The sequence below is a fragment of the Pogona vitticeps genome, chromosome 8, assembly GCF_051106095.1.
Source record: "Pogona vitticeps strain Pit_001003342236 chromosome 8, PviZW2.1, whole genome shotgun sequence".
NCBI lineage: Eukaryota > Metazoa > Chordata > Lepidosauria > Squamata > Agamidae > Pogona > Pogona vitticeps.
Genome location: NC_135790.1, coordinates 18175006 through 18195459, shown reverse-complemented (window position 1 = coordinate 18195459; position 20454 = coordinate 18175006). Strand labels below are relative to the sequence as shown.

Below are 20454 nucleotides of genomic sequence, written 5' to 3'. Positions count from 1 at the left end.
CCCAGAGTTGTAATATTCAAATAATGTTAGCCTTGCTCCACTATTTTCATCCTGCTTCACAAAGTGACACGGAAGAAACATACCATGTTTCCTTTCCAAATCGTCTGCAATTCCAAAACACACTGGAACTTCCCCAGTCAGAAAGTCCGCCCCCCCTTAAAAACCACACTGACTTAAACCACCCCAGGTCACTCAAAAAAATGAAAGAGACTTTACTCATGAGTAAATCCTGCCTTTGTTTTTCAAAAGATGCATTCAGGCTTCACAAAGGGCAGTTTTAAATTCAATTTATTAAATTACTTAACACTGAACTGCACTATCGCTTAAACACTCCAACATTTCATGGGGGAGTCAACCCGCTGTGGAATCACAACCTGCAAGCAGAACATTTTCATTTCCCCCTTGCTGCCAAGGAACATTCTGCCTTTTTTTGTGATCAAGTAGGTCCTGTGCCATCCCTCTTGGGCTTTCTGATGGACCATACCATGCACAGTCGTATCTAGCAAGCCCAACGTCTTGGCAATGGAGATGATGGCCATCAGAGGTAGTCGTCCCAGCAGGCCCTGGAAGTCGGGCACTTGTAGTCACGGCTAAGGCACATTGGCTGAGCGTGCAAGGTACGGTGGTGGTACTATGGAACCTAAGCTGTAATCAACCTCACTTGGCTTTCTTTCCCCTCACAAATGAAACAGAAGGTTCTGTGGCAGTCATTTTAGACCCTTCCACCAGCAAGAAGTGCACTTTCCTTAAAATTAAAATTAAAAGAAGGGGAAATTAACATATCGACAGGATAAATATTAGAGGAACATATTTGATCCTGTGCCCCATGCCAGGCAGATACGTACATCCAACCTGGGGCCCACTTATGAAATCTTTGGACCACCTCCCCTATCTTTGTGAAGAGGAAGCTTGCGTACGTACTTCAAAATCTGTCCTCTGCAAGGAGCCTTTGACCTTCATGACAAAACACTCCTTTTCCATATTTTGGAAAAGACCCATAAAGTTGCTGTGCAGACTTTGGTTTGCTTGACCAGGAACGACCACACGTTTGTCCTTCCTCTCTAACAAATGAATGCTTCTCCACTCAGTGGTAGAGCCATCCATGTGTTGCACAGGGAAGGGTGAAAGGCCCGTCTCTGGCATTTCCAAGCAGAGGAAGGATAGTCTTCTGCCTAAACCTTAAGGAGTCACTGTCAGCCACTCTTACTAATTTTGGGCCAAAGGACTTTCTGTGTTGCACTTCTTGCAAAAGCCAGCTTTGGTCAGACAGTGCTTCTTTCTTTCTTTCTTTCTTTCTTTCTTTCTTTCTTTCTTTCTTTCTTTCTTTCTTTCTTTCTTTCTTTCTTTCTTTCTTTCTTTCTTTCTTTCGTCATTCCAGTCCTAATGGGAATTAACTCCCACCTAGTAATGGAAAAATACCTAAATCTTATACCGGAAAACAGACATGGGATACTGGATACTTTCGCGCCCACACACATGAACGTAGAAACGCATCCTTCATAGAAGGAGGGGTTACTTTTATCCAGTTGCTCAGAAAACCCAAATGTTATATTCAGGTTCACTGTTCTTGTATAAAAACCATTAACAAATACTGTCGGGTAGTCTCCTCTTATGCCACAGTCTCGGAAAAATATAGCTGTCTTGAGAACATTGTCGTCGTCGTCCACTTCTTCCTCCCCTAGAAGGCCTTTCTTCTGGATATCCTAAACTGTTTCACTGCCTGGGGGGCTTGAATCAGGACACTTTTGCCTCATCCTTTCTTCACCTGAACAGGAAGAAAAGAGAATATGGCCAACGTTGCGTAATCCTTCATTCAGTTTCCTTCTGGCCCGCCAGGTGACGTATTGCCTAGTTATAACTTAAATAGAATTGCAGACAGCCACCACTCCACTTCTTAAGAGTAGGAAGGCAAAGGTGATGAGCATAGCAACATGCCACAGTCAGGATCACTTGACCCCCATCTTCGAGGCCCACGGTCAGCTCTGGCTTTGGCCCATTCCTCTGCCCACGCAGAAGGTTTCAGGGAGCTTCGTTTGCTAAAAGCTTTGATTTAATGCTGATGCAATCTGGCAGCTACTCAAATGAAGATGACCTCACAGACAAGGGCAATCGCTGCCAAGGCTTCGAACCGTCACGGCCCTTCCCAGGAGGATCTCCGTTCCTGGCTGGCAATACGCTGAAAATAACCACATGCTTGCATCCCAGTTTGGGTCTTGCAGAGTCTCTACACCAGCCAGTCTTTGAGAGAAGGGGCAGCCATGTCTGAAAAGCTGACGGCCACAACAGGCTCCAGCCAGCTCATCAGGCAGCGCGGGGGGGCAAAACGGCAGTCCGTATTCCGTCAGAAGTAAGTGAGATTCTTGATCAGTCCCATTTCAAGCATCTTTTTTATGGCTGATGCCTCGTGGGAGACATTGTGTCCTGATGTCTGCAAAGGAAAAGAGAGTGGAAATCCATCACAGGATATAGCCTGCGGGTTTGTCAAACTAAACAAATGGAAAAGGTGAAGCTCTTGAGATCTGGAAGGAAGCAGGGAGGGTGGGTGGGGGCACACATTTAATTCAGGAGGCTACTCAAAATGCAAGATCTACACAGCACAATGCAACCTAGACATCTCCAGCAGTCTGCAGTTCTTGCTTTGTTTAATTACCTCCAATGAAGGGAAACTCACCACATCCTAACATGGTAGTGTTCACAGAATCACAGAATAACTGAGTGGGAAGGGGCTTGATAAGGCCATCGAGTCCAAGCCCAGGGGAATGCAAGCGTCCAAATCAAAACAGATCTGACAGCTGATTGCCCAATTTTTTTCTTGAATGCTGCCAGGACTGGAGCACTTACCACCACAGACACCTTCCATGTTGGCCAGCTCTTCCCATTAGGAAGTTTCTCCTAATGTTTAGTTAAAAATCTCTTCTCTGCAATTTCCACCCACTGGGCCAACCTCTGCCCTCTGGAACAAGAGCGGACAACCCCTTTGAATACCCCGTGGCAAGCCTTCCCTGTTTCTTCTCAAAGTTCTCTTCTTCAAAATAAACTTACTCAGCAATTTTAGAGCTCTTCAGCATCATTAGCCACTCTTCTCTGGATACACTCTACTTGTACTATGTCTTCCATCGTATGCAGTGCCCAGATAAGAAGCCTTCTCCTAAGCACACCCAACATAGCTGCTGGGTTTTTAAGGGCAGGTTACTGTCAGAGAAAGCCAAAAAGGCAGCCTGTGTATGCCGCTCACTTGATACGTAATAGAGCCGGAAGCAATTGCAAGTATGGGCTCCCTGCAGTCTTACTAGTGCAACTTCCAGGTCAGGGGGTTGTTCTATGAGCAGACAAAGACCAATTCACATATAAATGCATTGGTGTGTTTGCTGCTGCCCAGAAACTATGACTGACAGCTCCGGAACAACCCAGGATATAGTCTAATATTGGCTCATTCCAAAGCAGCTTAAATCTACTTCCTGATTTGTTTGGCAATCCTTGCCCGGCGGTTATGTGTGCAGGCAAAGCATAATTCATGGTTTTGTTTCTTAAGCTGAGATACAATCTTCCAAACTGTGCCCGCATGATCAGCAGCATGGCTCCATCTGTCAAGAAAGAGAGTGGTTACTCACGGCCATCGACTTCACTGTGATTTGCTCATAGTAGTGAATGGACTGCTTCTTGTTGGCAGAGTCAGGATATCCAAAGCCGGCAATATGGACCACATCGCAGAAGTGCAAAGCTAAGGTGATGGCCACCAGTCCTGTGGTTGGTTTCTAGAGCAAGACAAAACAAGAAAACTGATCATGCTTCCCATAATTACGTGCTACTTTATTCAGCCCTGGAGGGAGTGGTGAATTCAGCTGAATATAAATCTGAAATATGTCTATAAACTTTTATTTGCAAACCCTTCCCTAAGCTCCGTGAACAAATGCTTTTCCCAACATTACTGTTTCCTTGTGTGAAGGTAAAGCAGCATTGGTGGTGACTCTACTTATATTGTCATGATTTACCAAAGGACTTAAACAGAGGTTGGTTTAGTCCTTAGTAAGAGAAATACATGCTGGCTGGATAGCTCAGTTGGGAGTTCAATTCCCCTCTATGCCTCCCAGAAGAAGAACCAGCCTGTGTAGTCTTGGGCAAGCTGCACAGTCTCAGGACACCCTCAAAAGAAGGGAATAATAAACTACTTCTGAGTATTGTCTACCTAGAAGACCCCGAAAGGGGTCCCTTAAGTCAGAATTTACTTAATGGCACACAATTATTATTATTATTAGGGACAATACAGTAAGATTTAATATTCTTCCTTTTCTCGAGGAACTTAAGTGTAAAATGTCTTCTCCCTTTCTCCGTCATCCTTCCAACCATCCTGTAAGACAGGAGATGGTGAGAGATGGCAAGTGAAATCAGGCAATCTGGTAACCATTGTGGGAGAATAGATACTCAAGCTTGATGTTCGTCTTTTCTGGGTCTAACATCCTAGCCACAACTCAGCATTTACTCCTATAGATAAACATAGCAACGTGTCTGAATTTGTTCAAATTCAATTTGCTTGCTTAGCTTAGTTAAAATTTTGTTTCGAGTAATTATGGTAAAGGGTGAGTTTACAGGTCCTAAAAGTCCTAGCCCCTGATACGAGCCCTGGTCGAACTTCAGGGGGATTTTTTTTTTAGCCACATATTGCCTGCATGCCCTTCAATGCCAAGCTTAAGAATGGGAGACTTGCCTCAAAAACCTACACAAGATGCTGCTTCACAGGGTGCACATGCTCAGGTATATTGTCCGCAACCACTATTTGTGTCACATGGTGTAATGGCACACTACTAGATAATTTGTGGCAAATTTCATAAGATAAAGAGCACTTGAGCCTGGATTTTTGATTCCTCACTGTGCCTTGCAGGAGAAGAGCCAACTAGAGTAATCTTGGGCAATCTATGCGTTCCCAAAGTGCCCAATGAAGAAGGAAATGGTAAACCACTTCTGTGTACTCTGTACCTAGAAAATCTTGGAAAGGACCGCCATAGATGAGAAACAAGTCGACAGCTCATAATTGTCACTTAAAAAGTCAATATAGACATTACCGGCATGCATAACAAATCATGCCAACTCAACATGCAATAATGTCTATGTTTACTTCTTAACTTGTTGCAGTTCCACCTCGAGGACCAAAAATTACACACAATTAGGGCCTAGGTCTCTAGATGCATTTTAAATGCTTAAAATGAGACCAAGAAGGAGAAGGCAATTAGCTCAGAGTACAGATGGGCACAAACCACAGTTTGGACCAGTTTGGTGCGGCACCCGCACAGATGTTCCACAGGCACTGCGCGCTTCCCTCCTTTGTCTTCTCCGAGTGATCCTCCGCTCATCAGTAGTGCTGGCAGGCTTCCCTGCCTCGCCTCCTCATCTGAGTGGACGATCACATGGAGGAGGCAAGGGAGAGAAGCACATTGCTACCGTTGAATCAGTGATTGCATAGGGGCATCTGCAGAATACCTGTGACAGTTTGTGTCCATCTCTAGCTCACAGCATCATCACTGACTGGGCAAGGTATTTAAGAGTCCCCTCTGGCTTTGCTTTACACCAGCAACATGGCTGCTCTAAGCAAGCTGCCCCCTCGTGTACTGATCTCATGTCTCTAAGAAAGAAACACATCTTTGTCCCATGTCACTTAAATTCTGTCCACAATATTTTATGGTGTCTATTTCCCTCTCTCTCTCTCTCTGTGTCTCTCTCTCTCTGTGAGCTTGGCTATCATCATGGCACTGTGTGGACTGGTTATTATTTATTAAGGTGCAGCAGTTTCTGATGTTACTCATCCAACAAATCTCTGATTATCTACTAAAGAGAATGGTTAAAATTGCAGAGTTAAAGGGAAAAAGCATTTTGCTAACTCCAGAAATGTGTATTTCGGAATTTCAAAATAACCATTCCTGTCCTTGCCTTCTCAGATCTCTCTCTCTTTGATAGACCTGGCTCTTACCTGTTTAAACTTCCGTAGCTGCTTCATTGGAATGTTAAGCAATTTTGCGGCAGTAATTTCCATAAAATATGGGTTCAGAATTCGGACTTGCTCAGGATTTGCATCCCAGATTAAAGGAGGCTGTTTCCAGAAGCCTTTCCGTATCTAGAAGGATGATAAACATCAGTTCATTCTTTCTTTCTGACTCTCAAGAGCAGTGTCATAGATTAGGAGCTAAACTGGATTAACATGGAGTAACAGAGCAGAGCAAGGCTGGAGGGGGAAAAGCAGTCTACAGCAGTAGCCAGTTTTAGGTATTACACCTTGGAAATGGATTCCTCATTATTTAGCTAACTCTATCTTTGTGCCTTGAAAACAATAATGTTCCTAATCAAGTACAGAATATTCTCCTTGTCTCAAAACTACTAGATCCCTCATTGTTACCAACCCCATAGCAAAGCTAGTTTGTCGTAATTCCCATTTAACTGGTAAATAAATTAGGTGATGAGAACGCAAGTTGTACTTGAGGATCACATATCATGATGGCACAAGCTGCTCTTCAGCACTGGCCTCTTGGATAGAAGATGGACACCATAGGCACAGGACTCTATGAGCATTTCAAAACATCTGTCACACTTTCAAGCTTAGGAAGAGCTTCTGGATCAAGGAACTCTGGTTTCCAACGCATGAGCCTCTTTTCACGAATCTAGCTTTTGGAAGATGGGCCATTCTTAGCCTCTGAGGAACCTACCCTCTTCTTGTCGTGAAGAATTGTCTCCAACCAAAGGAAGTCCATAGGTTTGAATGCCACTAATACCAGCAAGGTGTTGAGGTCATTTTCAGTTTTGGGATTGAAGTGTGCTGACTCTGGGTAAAAGAGCCGCATAGTGGTTTTGGAGCCCACGTCATGTTCATAACCATGGACTGGTGCATTATTCAACCTGGAAAAGTAGCAGGGAGGGGAATTGACATAGTAAGGCATAAGCTTGAACCATAATGCACACACAAGCACCAAGGCTGTTGCTGAATCTTTGTTCTGAAACTGGTCTGTTTTACAAGAACAAGCAAACAAAACAAATACAAGGAGATTCTGATAAATCAAATTCTCTCTGCTTTGTAGCACGGCAAAAAATCAAAGTCAATATATCTGTTTTTTCCAGATTTGCATTTCCCCACCCTCTTCACATACCACAGTTCCATGCAGTGAAAAAGATGCTGCCACACCTAAAGAAATTCACTATATACTTTTTTTCCTCTTTACTGTAGAAGATTGGAACCCCCAGTACCTGATCACAACATCATATCTATTAATAGCATCTCCCATGGAGCTGTTTCTCAGCCTGTGTCCGTTCCCTACTACTGCGCATCTTCGGCACTTCAGACTGCAGAAGAGAAAAGGAGGGGAAATTAATTAGAGATTGCTGAAGCGAAAGAAAAGGTTACAGAAGGTGGAATGATCAGATAACCCGCCATGCCAAAGGAGGTTCTGTCTTCGACACCTTTAATTAATTTAATTTAATTTAATTTAATTTAATTAATTTAATTAGAGTGGTCTTAACCGACCAGATAGGTGGGATATAAATAAAATAAATAAATATAAATAAATAAATAAAAGAACCCAGTACTGTAGTTGATGACACGAAATAACTTCCTTGAAAACTTGGGTGGCCAAGGGCTGTGATAATACAGTGTCACGAGGGTTTTAAAGCACTCTGTCTCTCCAAAGTACTCACAATGGAGGTTGGACTCTTCCTGTTGTTGTTTAGTCGTGTCCAACTCTTTGTGGCCCCATGGACCAGAGCACGCCAGGCCCTCCTATCTTCCACTGCCTCCCAGAGTTGGGTCAAATTCATGTTGGCCGCTTCAATGACACTACCCAACCACCTCGTCTTCTGTCGTCCCCTTCTCCTCTTGCCCTCACACTTTCCCAACATCAGGGACTTTTCCAGGGAGTCTTCTCTTCTCATGAGATGGCCAAACTATTGGAGCCTCAGCTTCAGGATCTACACTCAGGGTTGATTTATTCTATGATTCTAATGTCTTCCAAATCGGAGCGCTGACACTCCAGCAATTTTCCCAGCTGGTCTTCAGCCATCAGCAACATAGTACTGAGGAGACGGATCACAGCTAAGATGTGTGAGGGAACCAGAGTGGAGAAAATTGCCGTTCCTTTTTCTCTCTTCGCTTCTCCACAGGAACTGATGTCAGCCAAGCTGAGTCGAGTAGTCCAAGAAACAACAGAACACTACCTACGGTAATAACCACTCTGGGGATGTCCATCAAATTACACACCTGTATTCTATATCAGGGAGTGACGTGTAACTAACTGCATGTTACTACTGCTGAATCGGGACAAAGGTTCTGCTCTGCAACTCAAGAGGCCAATGTACTAGGGTCCTTTTAAAGGCGAAAGGTGGGATAGAAATATTTTAAATAGATAATAAAATATCAAACAGGCAACAGGCTGTAGGGAAGCAGGTGGCTTCAGCCAGAACAGAATCAGACTGTGATATCTGAAAGGACATAGCCATCGAACCTTCAACAAAAAGTAAGCCACCAGAATTAAGAGTACTGTGAAACTGGCACTAAACATACTATACTAGAAATGAACCACTGTGGGCTGTCGTCATAAGCTTACTAACCTGTATCTGTTCCTCAGATTAGAACAACTTCACGCAAGTGGTAAGAACTGCCAACACAAAATTTATCTGAAGAACACCAAGCAATACCTCCTCAGGGCATTGGCACCAACTGCAACGGTTGCCGGTGAAGGCAATAAAATGCCTTTAACCTTTTTTCCTGGAAAGCTGTTGCCTCTATCTCTTATCAGAATACTTTCTCCATCTGTTCAGTTTGCAGTTTTATAGGAAACAAGCCTTCACAAGAACAACCAGCATTTACAAAAACAGAGGGGGGGGAAGGGGGAATAAACTAAAATAAACAAGTATCTTAAAAAGATCAGGTATAAGGATGATGATCATCCTCATCCCCATACTGCAGGTGGAAGGGCTGAAACACGCAGGCAGATCTGAGAATATCTTCTCAGTAGAGGAAGGGTTTTAACCAGGATCTTCCTTATTAATACCTCGGCACACTTTAGGTACACTAGCTTTTGCTGAGAATTCTTTTTTTAAAAAGCCCTGCACTGTGCATGATTTTATGTAACTCCACCATACCTGCTACTTCATTGTCTTAAGAATGCAACCTTAGAGCCCAGAGACAGCTCACCAGAGGGAGTTAGGATCAGGTGAAGGCATCTCACTGCTGGCAACCGCTAAGTGACAGGAGATCCGCTCCAATGGTCTTATCCTGCCCACAAGAATTTCCGCAGAAGGAAAACAACTTTGGTCCAGATTATCTGAAATACCATATCTTCCCATACAAACCCTCCAGAGTGTGCAAATCAGCAGGATCTTCTCATGGTTCTACCTAGAGATGGGCACCAACCGCTGGTTCGTGCTTATTCATCCGTTGGACAAACAGGTGTTGGCTGGTTCTCAGCTCTGCTTCCTCAGACTGACACCCACTCAGCATTCTGGATTCCCTGCCTTACCTCCTCTAGGTGCTGCCTCTGAATGGGCGCCTACTGGGGGAGGCGGGGCTGGGAAGCACTGAACACGTGTTTGTCTGTAGGCAAATCAGCACAGACCAACAAAGCAGCACTTGATGTCCATGCCCACCACCTTCACCGGCTCATCTGGTGGGGATTTCAGAGTAGGCCTTCTAATGACCATGCAAAAGCTCTGGAACTTCTCATGAAGATATGCTAGGTCCTCACCTCTCCTGGGAGCAGGTGGAAACCTTTTTTTTACTTGGACAGCTAAGAGCCTCCAGTTTCCCTGCAAGATGGGCCAGTTCTCACTGATTTAAGTTAAATTAATAGTACTTTGATTTCATAGAGTCTTCATTTTAACTGTATTTTAATCACGCAACGGAATCTAGCTCTATTTTAATGTTTGTCGCGTTATTATACTGTATTTTAATCTGTTATGGTTAAAACTTCTCTGTAAGATGGCAGGTTCCAACTCTAAAAGAAAGGGGACGTATAAATGAAACAAATAAGTAACAACTAAATGAACCACTGGCTATATTCTCGGAATTGGACATTTTGGAAATGTTGCCTCTGAGGGTTTGGGAGAATTGGATGCAAAGCCCTGAGGAGCTTCTGAGGGGCTCTGAGTCCCTCAACTATGCCAGCTGTAACCACCTACATACTCCTGGCTTGGCCAAGGTGAGCCAGGACAGCCCGGGATGCAGGAGCCCCTCTACCCCTCTCCAATCTCACCCTAGATTGCTCTGCCATTATCGTTCAACCGAAACGTTTGAACTGCATGTTCGTTAAATAAGCCTCATAAAAGAAGTTTTGTAAAAAAAAAAAAGGAAGGAAAAAGAAATCAATTATAAAAGGAAGTACAAAGAGAAAAGGGAAAATAATAACTCTAATCATTTTTAGTCTTTCCCCCTGAATTTTCTGTGCTATCTTTATAAGGGGAAACGTTTCCTGGTTGCATTGCTATATGAGCTTCCCTGAGAGTAAATCCCACTAAAGGAAAGAGTCTTGCATCTGAGTAAACATGTGTAGGTTTGTATTGTCTTTATTCTTATTTTACAGAAAGAGCAGAGAGTTTCCCTATGTCAGCGATTCCTAATTTTGATTGGCATTTACACCCAATCAGCCACATACTTTGGGGATACTGCTGGCCACCAAACCCACTTGAGATCCTGTGCCAAGTCATGCTAAAACCAACAATTCTTTTTTCCTCTTTGGATTTATAAAGTTTGCATCTGGCTTCACAGGCTGCAACTGATTCCCCCTGCATTTTCATGTGAACAGACACCTAAGCTTCTGGCTGTGACTCATGTCTGTAAAGAAGGTGTGGGAATGTGCGTCCCTGCCAGGATTAAGGGCAACAGCCAGGGGGTTGTAAAAAAGGCTAACAAATCAGACAGCTCCTGGCAGGAGATGCTGGGTGGTGTCTTTCAATTAGCCCTCATGCAGGCAGGTTGTGCATTGGGGGAAGATAACTGACATATGGGCAAAGATCAGCCATGGGACATCAAAGAATATCCCGTAATCAAAGAATCAAAGCAAAGAGAGGAATCAGAGCGTGACTGGAAGGGAGCAGAGGCCGCTAGAGTGAAATTGAGGAGAGCCATCAAGAGTCTTCAATGCCACCTATATCTCTGTATATTTATATATTTTGATGTTTTATTTGTGGCTGGTCTTTGACCGTAATAAAGCTCTATCTATCTATCTATCTATCTATCTATCTATCTATCTATCTATCTATCTATCTATCTATCTATCTATCTATCTATCTATCTATCTATCTATCTAATCTATCTAATCTATCTATCTATCTATCTATCTATCTATCTATCTATCTATCTATCTATCATCGCCAGCTAGATTCCAGGAAAAATCAGGAAAAGGCCGCACGGTCATGGAAATATTACAAATGCAGGAACAGGTGATACCTGCAATCAACCATTTAAGAATAAAAACAAAAACAAAACAAAAACCAAGCTCTGGATTATAAATCATCTTCTTCAAGGCTGTGCATTAAGTTATTCTTCCAAAATTAGTAATAGCACAGAAGTTGGGAGCTGCCCACAAGAACTTGACGCACAGCCTTGAAGAAGGTGATTTATCATTGAAAGCTCGCTGTTAGTTTTTTTTGTTTTATATTCCTAATAGTCAGTTAAAGGTATCACCTGTTTTTGCAGATAGATTCTACTCTCTCAGGCTGGGCATGGACAAGAGGTTTGGTTTGTGTCCTAGGTTTATTTTTTACAGAGAATTGAAAAAGAGGAGGAACCAAGTTTGGGGGGGGGGTATTGGTCATGGTGTCCATGCAGCAGATCCTACGCTTAATCATTAGTCAAACAACAGGCAAGAGGAGAAACTGTTCTTTGTCCAAGAAACGTGAGACCCCAATCCATTAGATTAGGGTGTTTTCATGTAAAGCATTCATTCTGTATGTCACTTGTTGCAGACATGGAGCTTGCCTTGGGGTTGGGTTGCAGACAATATAATCTAGCTTCTGTGATACTCCTACGTTACCAAGTAGAAGGAGGAATATGTTAAGGCTCAACAATTGAAACAGGTGCATAATTGTTGACTGGCAACACAAGGAACTCAGTCTAGATAATAATGTACCAGACGGTGGAATAATTTGATCTAAAGTGAGGTAGCTTCCAATATTCCAATATGAAGGTTTTAAAGTGCTGCCATTCATGGGGACGTGGTGGCGCTGCAGGTTAAACCGCAGAAGCCTCTGTGCTGCAAGATCAGAAGACCAAGCAGTCGTGAGATCAAATCCACATGACGGAGTGAGCCCCCGCCGCTTGTCCCAGCTCCTGCTAACCTAGCAGTCCAAAAGCATGTAAATGCAAGTAGATAGATACCACCTCGGTGGGAAGGTAATGATGTTCTGTGTCTAGCTGCGCTGGCCACCTGACCACGGAAACTGTCTATGGACAAACGCTGGCTCTACGGCTTAGAGATGGGGATGAGCACCGCGCCCTAGAGTCGGACACGACTGGACTAAATGTCAAGGGGAACCTTTACCTATTCATGGGGTGCACACGAATAAACACGAGTAGTTTCAAGAGACAAAACGGGTCAAAGAGGCCACAGCTTTATCCTACTAGGGTCACAAGGAGCCTGAGTAAGATAGCACACTCCAAAGGTGGAGAACACTTTTACAAATGATTGTTCATTTTCTTAAAAGCAATAGACTCTCTCCATACTAATAGGCTGGGGGATGGATAAATGGGTTCTGCCGGATTGGTTCGTATTTCAGCTCCACCCCACCCCAGCAATACTTAATCAGAAATGCCCCAAAGCCACCATGATTGAACAGCTGGCTATCAATTGCTTTCTTAGCACCCCGACACACGCTCTGCTTTGAAGGCCATCTTTCTCTGAATTCTTCTCCTGAATGAGCATTTCCATGGATGGGAAAGAACCAGGTAAACGCAGCTGAACCCTCCTGCCCCCATTTTGAAAACCTTCCTAAGCTGGAGATGACACAAACCACTTCAACACATCTCAAAGAGGTGAGGGGTTGGTGAACGGGTATTACCTTTGTACACTTTCAGGCAGAGAGTAACCTGTGACCGCTAAAAGCCGCACGAGAATTTCCTCTGAAAAAGGAACAATAGCAGGTAGTTAACAAGGTTCATGCACATTATCTCACTTCACAAATTTTAAAACATTAAAACACAAGAGCAGCCTTTGTCACCGAGCCCACACGCCTGTTTTCTGCCCAGCCAGATACTTCTGTGAAGCCCTTCATTTGTATCTCAGCAACAGGAAGACTCCTGCTGTTTTTCTTAGCCATGGCAGACCATTTCTGGAATAACTTGTGTCTTGCTGTAACAAATCTGCCTAAGTTAAAAAGGGGGGGGGGAGTGTTGCACATACACACAATTGAGTTCTCCAAACAGCTCTGAAAAGCAGGTTTGTAAAGAAGCCACAAGACATGTACTCAAACTTCTTCAGAGGAGAAGGACAGAATTAAAGGCAAAACTAACACCAACCTCGTATTTGGCAAACAAGATTTATTATGTTAAATAGTAATCCAAAGTCAATAATGCAGAATAAACCCCTCAAGAAAAAGAAAAGGAAGAAGGAAAAAGAGGCACACATAGAGGCAAAGGGCTCAACCAGAAGCTGACAGAGAACAGATGGCTAGCATGCTTACCCGTTCCTTTGGTACCATACGGCAGCTCATAGGGTGAGGGGGTCTTTACCCAGAAGTAATCCCTCAGCTGTAAAAACAGTGGATGATCCCGTGTGAAACTGAAGGGAAAGCAGAAGAGAAAGCTTTCGGTATATTCAGAGATTGCAGCCGACACCGAAGTCTACCTTTCCGGCCCAAACCCCTTTCTCCTGCCCAAAAGATCAAGATGACCTTAAGAGGCCAGCAGAGAGCCCATTTCCTTGGGATAAGTCAGATCCTGGGACTCACTTTGCTATAAGCAGAGCAGCCTTCCTTTCCACTTCTCCTAGAGGGCAACTCATCCTGTTATCTTGCAGAATATGGAAATCAAAGCTGGAAGACAAAGAGCAAAATGGGAGTTTGGGTGGCAAGTTCAAGCCAAATGCAACTCGGGGGTCAGACGTGAAACCACACCACCTCAAAGGCCGCAGGGCAGCCAGCATTTGAAGAAGCATACCTGGCAGGCTTCTGTCATGGATTCTTTGGGGCTCACATTTAGAATTTTTCTACAATACCAGTGCTTAGCCTGAGGAAGTTGATTTGACCCCAAAAGCTAGCTAAATGCCTCTCCTGCATTGGTAGCAAAGGGGAATTTGGAACGACATGTTTTTTTATCATGCCAGACTAAGCATTTCCCAGTACAATTTAACAGTGACCACTAATATTTCACAAAGAATCATTTCTTCCTCAGGCTGGGTAATACAGTGGTGATGCTGGGGGAAAAAAGTCCTTCAAATTATGGCCAGAGGTACAGGCCAAACTCCTTTGTTTAAAGCAGTGGTTCTTAACCTTTGTTACTCAGATGCTTTTGAACTGCAACTCCCAGAAACCCCAGTCAGGACAGCTGTTGGTGAAGGCTTCTGGGAGTTGCAGTCCAAAACTCCTGAGTAACCCAAGGTTAAGAACCAGCGGTTTAAAGCAAGTAGCATGACTTTTTCTTTTTATTTAAACCATGGCTGAAATCCAGTAAAGTTCCACTGTATAACTCTGATGATATAATCAGCCATGGCCGTATTTTGGTAATGAAAAGTTTCCTTTGGTCCTGGAGAAACATTTAGGGGCAATCAAGGTAGGTGGGCACAGGTGACAGTGTCTTTCCAACATTTAAGACTTCCCAGGAATACAAAAAAAATTACTGCCAAAATACAGCTACAACTAATAACATCATCAGATTACATTCCCATCATGGATTTTCAGCCAACGTGCGCATGTTTGTCATACACATGATGGCTCAACTAACAACCACTTTACCAGAAACAACCAAGTTTGGTCTTCTTCCTGCAAACAAACTACAATTTTTGGACTTAATCTGTGTCCAGGCTTACCCTGGTAATACATTTTCAATGTCAAAACCCTTGAGCATGTGCAAAGTACAATTTCTCTTATCACCAAGTATCTATAGAGTGTCCCCACCCACAAAGATTAGGAAAGAGTATTTAAAACTAAGCTCTGCCAGACATACAGGCCACCTGGAGCGCAGGTTCCGGAAGAAAAATAGAATTAAAAGAAAACTAAATAAATACTAAGGAAATGAACTGTAAATCCTCTTTAATTTACTTTATTTATAAAATGGCTTCACTAGCTATTAATCCGGTGCTGTTTGATTCCTACAACACTTTTCTCTTGGAAGTCAGATGGGGCAAATGAATAGCCCTTCTGAGACCTCTTAATTTTTGTTTTAAAGAAATACACTCACAGCTGTATATACCTTTCTTCCCGGGATATTGTATACCACACCATCACCAAAAATACAGCCAATACTCCAAGTATCTTCCATCCTGAACAAAAAAAAAAAAAGAGAGAAAACACACAGTTAACACAGAGCCATTCCCCAGTAGCTGGGAAAGAATGCGTGTGCTGGAATGGAAGTAGCACCGGATAGCTAGGTTCAATAGAAGCCTGGACTTATGGTCATGCCACGCTGGACGATTACCCCGGTCTATGACGAATCCGCTTTACACTGATCTATTGCAAAAGGATGTTTTAAATGGGGTTTTTTCGCTGCGCGATGATCGGTTCCCTGCTTTGGGAACCGATTTTCACTTTACGACGATCAGCAAACAGCTGATCATTGGGTTTCAAAATGGCCACCGGCTGAAGAAAATGCCCCCCCCCCCCACTGTTTTCTAGGATGGATCCCTCGCTTTACAGGCACTGAAAATGGCCGCTGTATGGAGGACCTTTGCTGGACGAGCAGGTATTCAGACCATTGGAACGCATTGAACGGTTTTCAATGCATTTCAAATGGGTTTTTTAATTTTGTTTGATGACGTTTTCGTTCTACAGCGATTTCACTGGAACGAATTAACATAGGCAAGCGAGGCACCACTGTATTAGGACACAGGTCTTACCTATTTCAATACCAAGTCTCAATCCTTAGAATATATGATCTCACAACAAGAAGACTTGTTAGTATCTGACAGACAGATACCTAAATTTGGCCCATCCAGGAGAAAGGGCTCAACCAAGCGCCTAGGCAGGTCTATGGAAGAGTCTTCCACTGACACACACACCCCCAAGACAAATAGAAATAATAAAGGGAAAACATTTTTTAAATGTAGGGATGTCTGAGGAACCAATTTGCAACTTAAAACCGTTTTTCCCAGTCCTTATTTGAAGCACACTGCACTTTACAGGTGAAATCAGAAAAATACACAAGCTTCTTATAACCTGCCCACGGAGCCATCCATCCATGAAACCAACAACTGTGTATCCACAGTGATTTCCCTAGGCAAGAAGTGCAAGGAAATAATGAAAATTAATTTAAAACCACTTCATCGTTTATTAGCTTCTCAAAAGCACTTAGGCAACCCTTTAAAAAAAAGAATGTATACAACAACACACTGCATGGTATGTTATAAGGTCACTCTTAGGTACAAAAGCATTTGTATGGAACAAATTATTACAGACTTCGTGGTTTCATGGTCTGTCATTGTAATAACAAAATATGCTTGTTTGGAACTTCTTTTGTGAGTCCTTTTCGAAGTCCCATCTTCCTTTTGCTCCCGCCTTTGTAGTGCAAGGCACATAGGGAATCCTCTCTACTATGGATGTTAAAACAAGACTGTCAAATGTTTAGTTGATTAGTCACCCACGTTTTAACCACTAACTTGTGTATTCTAAAAAATGGTCTGTAGTAAGGATGATTTTTTTTTTTAATTTTCTCATTCCCACTGTGTGAGATTTTTCACTCCTGCTCATCAGTCAAAAGACCAGCACGTTGTCTTTTTCTGTCAAAAGCAACGTTATCTAAAACAAACAGGTTTGGGGTAGAAGATACTTTTTTTTTTTGCACAAAAAACTCTTCATGATTTATTATTATTTTTAAAGGGACACAAAGTTAAAAGAAATACACAAAAAACCTTGTTATCTTAGTCCACAGAGAGCCAAGTTCTAAATTTTTTTCCTCACTTCTGAGAACAAGATACTGTATGTGAATATTTACGTTCATAGTCTCCCTTACCATAGGTGAGCCAGATAGTAATTAAATTACTAGGGTGGGATTAGGAAGACACTAGTTCCCCAATTCCGCCACCACTGAGCCATGAAACTCACCTGGTGACCTTGGGTCCATCATTCTCTTTCAACCTGGCTTATCTCACATGGTTATTATCTGATCAAGTGTGGGAGGGTGAGAGTCCAGTATGCCACCTTGAGCTTGCTGGAGGAAAAGAATACTGTACTATAAAACCTAGCTAGCTAGCTAACTAACTAACTGAATGAATGAATGAATGAATGAATGAATGAATGAATGAATGAATGAATGAATGAATGAATGAATGCCTTTGAAATATAGTTAACTTATATTATACAGTTTCCTATTTAGAATGTTTTTCCAAAGTTATTTTGTATACATGATTTATATCCTGCCCTTCTCCCAAAATGGAGACTTTTAAGATTAAAAAAGGGTTCTGTTAGAAACACAAAAGCAAGATTAGAAACAGGTACAAATAAAAACACAAAAGAGGTCCAGCAAATTACTTTCATTTGTAAAATGAAAAATCTGTAAAATACAGATGAGTTTTTAAAAATCAGTTGGAAAACTGATTTTTTAAAAAGTACATAATACATCAGCTGTAGCCCCTTTTTAAAGCAGTGAAAAGTTCATTGCCAAATGCCTGCCTGTATGAAGAAGTCTTGGCCACTGATGGAAAGATAGTAGGGAGGGAGACAACCTGGTCACCATTGGTCCTTGTTCACTGATAATTTTTTCACTCTCTGTAAGACCAAAGAATCATCTAATTCAACATCTTAACAACGGCCATGCAGATGCACACAAGCAAGTCAAAGAGAACAGATCTCTCTCTATCCAGCACAGTAACATTCCTCAATCAAAACACTCAATAATTAAATAAACGTGCGCCCTGAGCACTGCTGAATAAAATCTATTGCCACCAATTAATTAAGTCAAGCTTGAGTTGATTAATCTGCCAGTTAATCTATTGCTGCCAATTAATTAACTCAAGCTTGAGTTGATTAATCTTCCAGCCCTATCTTTTCAATACATTCTTTAACACTGACGTTTGCACACAACTGAGATCCGACGGCTGCCTTCCCTCCCTCTCTGTTCCTTTCATCATTTGATATTGAAATAAGATGTAATTTTTCTAATCAGAAACATTTTTTTAAAAACTCAGTTGCGGAAGAAGGAAGGAAGAGGAACCCATCCCACAAGGCAAAGATGCCTTCCAATGTCTGTATTGCAACAATACCTACAACAGTAGCTTGCTTTTGGGGAACTGCTGGAAGATAAAGCCACAGGATTAGTGCAGTTTAGGAACCCAGTAAGATGCTTTCTAATGGGCCAGGCTGTTGATCCACCTAGGCCAGTACTCTAAGCTCTTCCATGTTTTCTGGTGGGATTCTCCTAGCTTTACCTGGAGAATCCTGGTACGTATTCCTTCATGGTCTCCCATCCAAACACTAAAGAGACCTGACCCTTAGCTTCAAAAAAATCAGGTGAGACTGCATGTTGTAAGGATGGTGTGATGATTCCCCCAGGACACTTGATACAGCCAATACAGACTGCTTTGGAACAGAGTGTAATTCAACCTGTCCTCCTTGGACAGAAAGAGTGTCCTTTTCTAAAGACAGTACTGTACTCTTAAAACCTTTTTCAGCAGGAAATATAGGCTGCATTTTGGCCTCTTCATCATGGGAGCAAAGAAAACGGCAACAGCCACTGTACACAGAATAAATCAGAGACTTTGGAAGCTTGAATACAAGAGCACAATGTTATCACATAAGAAGCAGCCCCATGGTGTACGAACTTTATTGAGCACGAGCAGAAGACAACAGCCATTCACGGTACCCAACACACACACTATGCAAAACAGCCCACACTATTCACGAGTATCCCACACACTGAAGAGGCTTTAGACGGTACCCAAGGAAGGATGAGAAGAACCAAAGGATACCACCCAGTGATATGTTTGAAAGAAGCCACTGCTGAATCAATTGGGAGCAACTTTTTAGTTGGTCAAAATATTTTAAAACTCCCAGATGAACAAAACATTGCACCGTCAATGAATTGGGGAGGGGGGGATGAAGAAACGATAAGTAATTTGATTTAGGTTGTATTTAATAATAATCTCCGAACTTCAGAGCTGGAGGGGCCCCTATGGATCACTGAGTCCGGGTCCTGTCAAGAAGGCACAGGGAGGAATTGAACTCACAGCCTCCAACTGTGTAAACCACTGAGCTATCCAGCAGTGCTGTGTTTAAAAATATAAATTAGCTGTTGTACTTTGGGAATTTAAGTTATGATTTAAAATCCATCACCTTTTCTAAAATGAAGCACCATCACTACACAGACTTACAATGCACCCCTCTGTGTGATTACTCAGAAGCAAATGTGCTTGTTCTATCGGCTTGCTCACAAGTAAGTAGTCAGAAGGCCAGCATACATCCGATCCCTCTCATCGTCAGTACAACCCATAAGCACATCAGTTTTCAGGTAATTCGAGTGCAGCAAACAAGTGGAAGTGACACACTTACGAGACTTGTTGATCATTTTTATCAGCAGATGAAGTACCGTCTTGTGGCTTTTGCTCTCATGGCGACTGATATCGGTCTCCTAGAAAAGTAAGAAGGTGTTTTAAGGATCCGATATTGCAGGAAGAAGCCTAAAAAGCTGGGGCAATTGAGAATGGGATTTTCCCTATTCACAGGTAACATGGTGTAGAAAAACTGTGTACACAGGCACTCCTTGTATTTAACAGTCACAGATTTCAATAAAAAATCTTGAAATACATATACAGTATGAGGTTTTATGTACAAAGGAGGTACTTTCCACACTGTGTGTAAATAGAAACAGTGTTACTAAACATAAATCAAGTGAATAATAATAATTGCATGCCACCAAGTAGAGATTCCAATTTGCAGTGACCATTTCCAGGATTTTCAAGGTAGAAAATACACAAAAGTGGTTTACCATTCCCTTCATCTAGAGGCCCCCTGGGATTGTGCAGCAGCTTGCCCAAGGCCACACAGGCTGGTTTTTCTCCTAGGAGGCACCATGAGGGATAGAACTCCCAACCTCTGTCTCCACAGTCAGATACCTAAGTTGTTCAGTTAATGTCATGTAATGCAATTGTTTCTGAAGATTTTTGGTTTGGTTTGGTTCAGTTCTTATCTGTCTTCAATGTTATAAACAGCATTGGCTTTTCTTCTAATTTCTTACCACACCACCACCACCACCACCACCACCACCACCACCACCACCACCACCACCACTACTACTACTACTACTACTACTACTACTACTACTACTACTACTACTGTTAT

General features: G+C 42.6%; 1 protein-coding gene across 16 annotated transcripts in view; it reads right to left on the bottom strand.

The window, feature by feature from the left end:
* Nucleotides 1-272: 272 nt before the first annotated feature.
* ST3GAL4 (ST3 beta-galactoside alpha-2,3-sialyltransferase 4) overlaps nucleotides 273-20454 on the bottom strand; it is a 163034-nt gene continuing 142852 nt past the window's right edge. For 12 of the 16 annotated variants that reach the window (XM_072978976.2, XM_072978982.2, XM_072978983.2 and 9 more), the window contains 10 exons: nucleotides 19666-19744; nucleotides 15365-15446; nucleotides 13918-14001; nucleotides 13651-13748; nucleotides 13030-13090; nucleotides 7228-7323; nucleotides 6693-6882; nucleotides 5963-6106; nucleotides 3612-3755; nucleotides 273-2428 (listed from right to left, as the gene is read on the bottom strand). In XM_072978976.2, the coding sequence (XP_072835077.1) occupies nucleotides 2342-2428; nucleotides 3612-3755; nucleotides 5963-6106; nucleotides 6693-6882; nucleotides 7228-7323; nucleotides 13030-13090; nucleotides 13651-13748; nucleotides 13918-14001; nucleotides 15365-15446; nucleotides 19666-19744 (1065 nt within the window). In that variant the 3' untranslated portion in view covers nucleotides 273-2341. The remainder of the gene's footprint in view (nucleotides 2429-3611; nucleotides 3756-5962; nucleotides 6107-6692; nucleotides 6883-7227; nucleotides 7324-13029; nucleotides 13091-13650; nucleotides 13749-13917; nucleotides 14002-15364; nucleotides 15447-19665; nucleotides 19745-20454) is intronic. The other 4 variants (XM_020811362.3, XM_078379820.1, XM_078379818.1 and 1 more) reach the window with 1 other exon arrangement.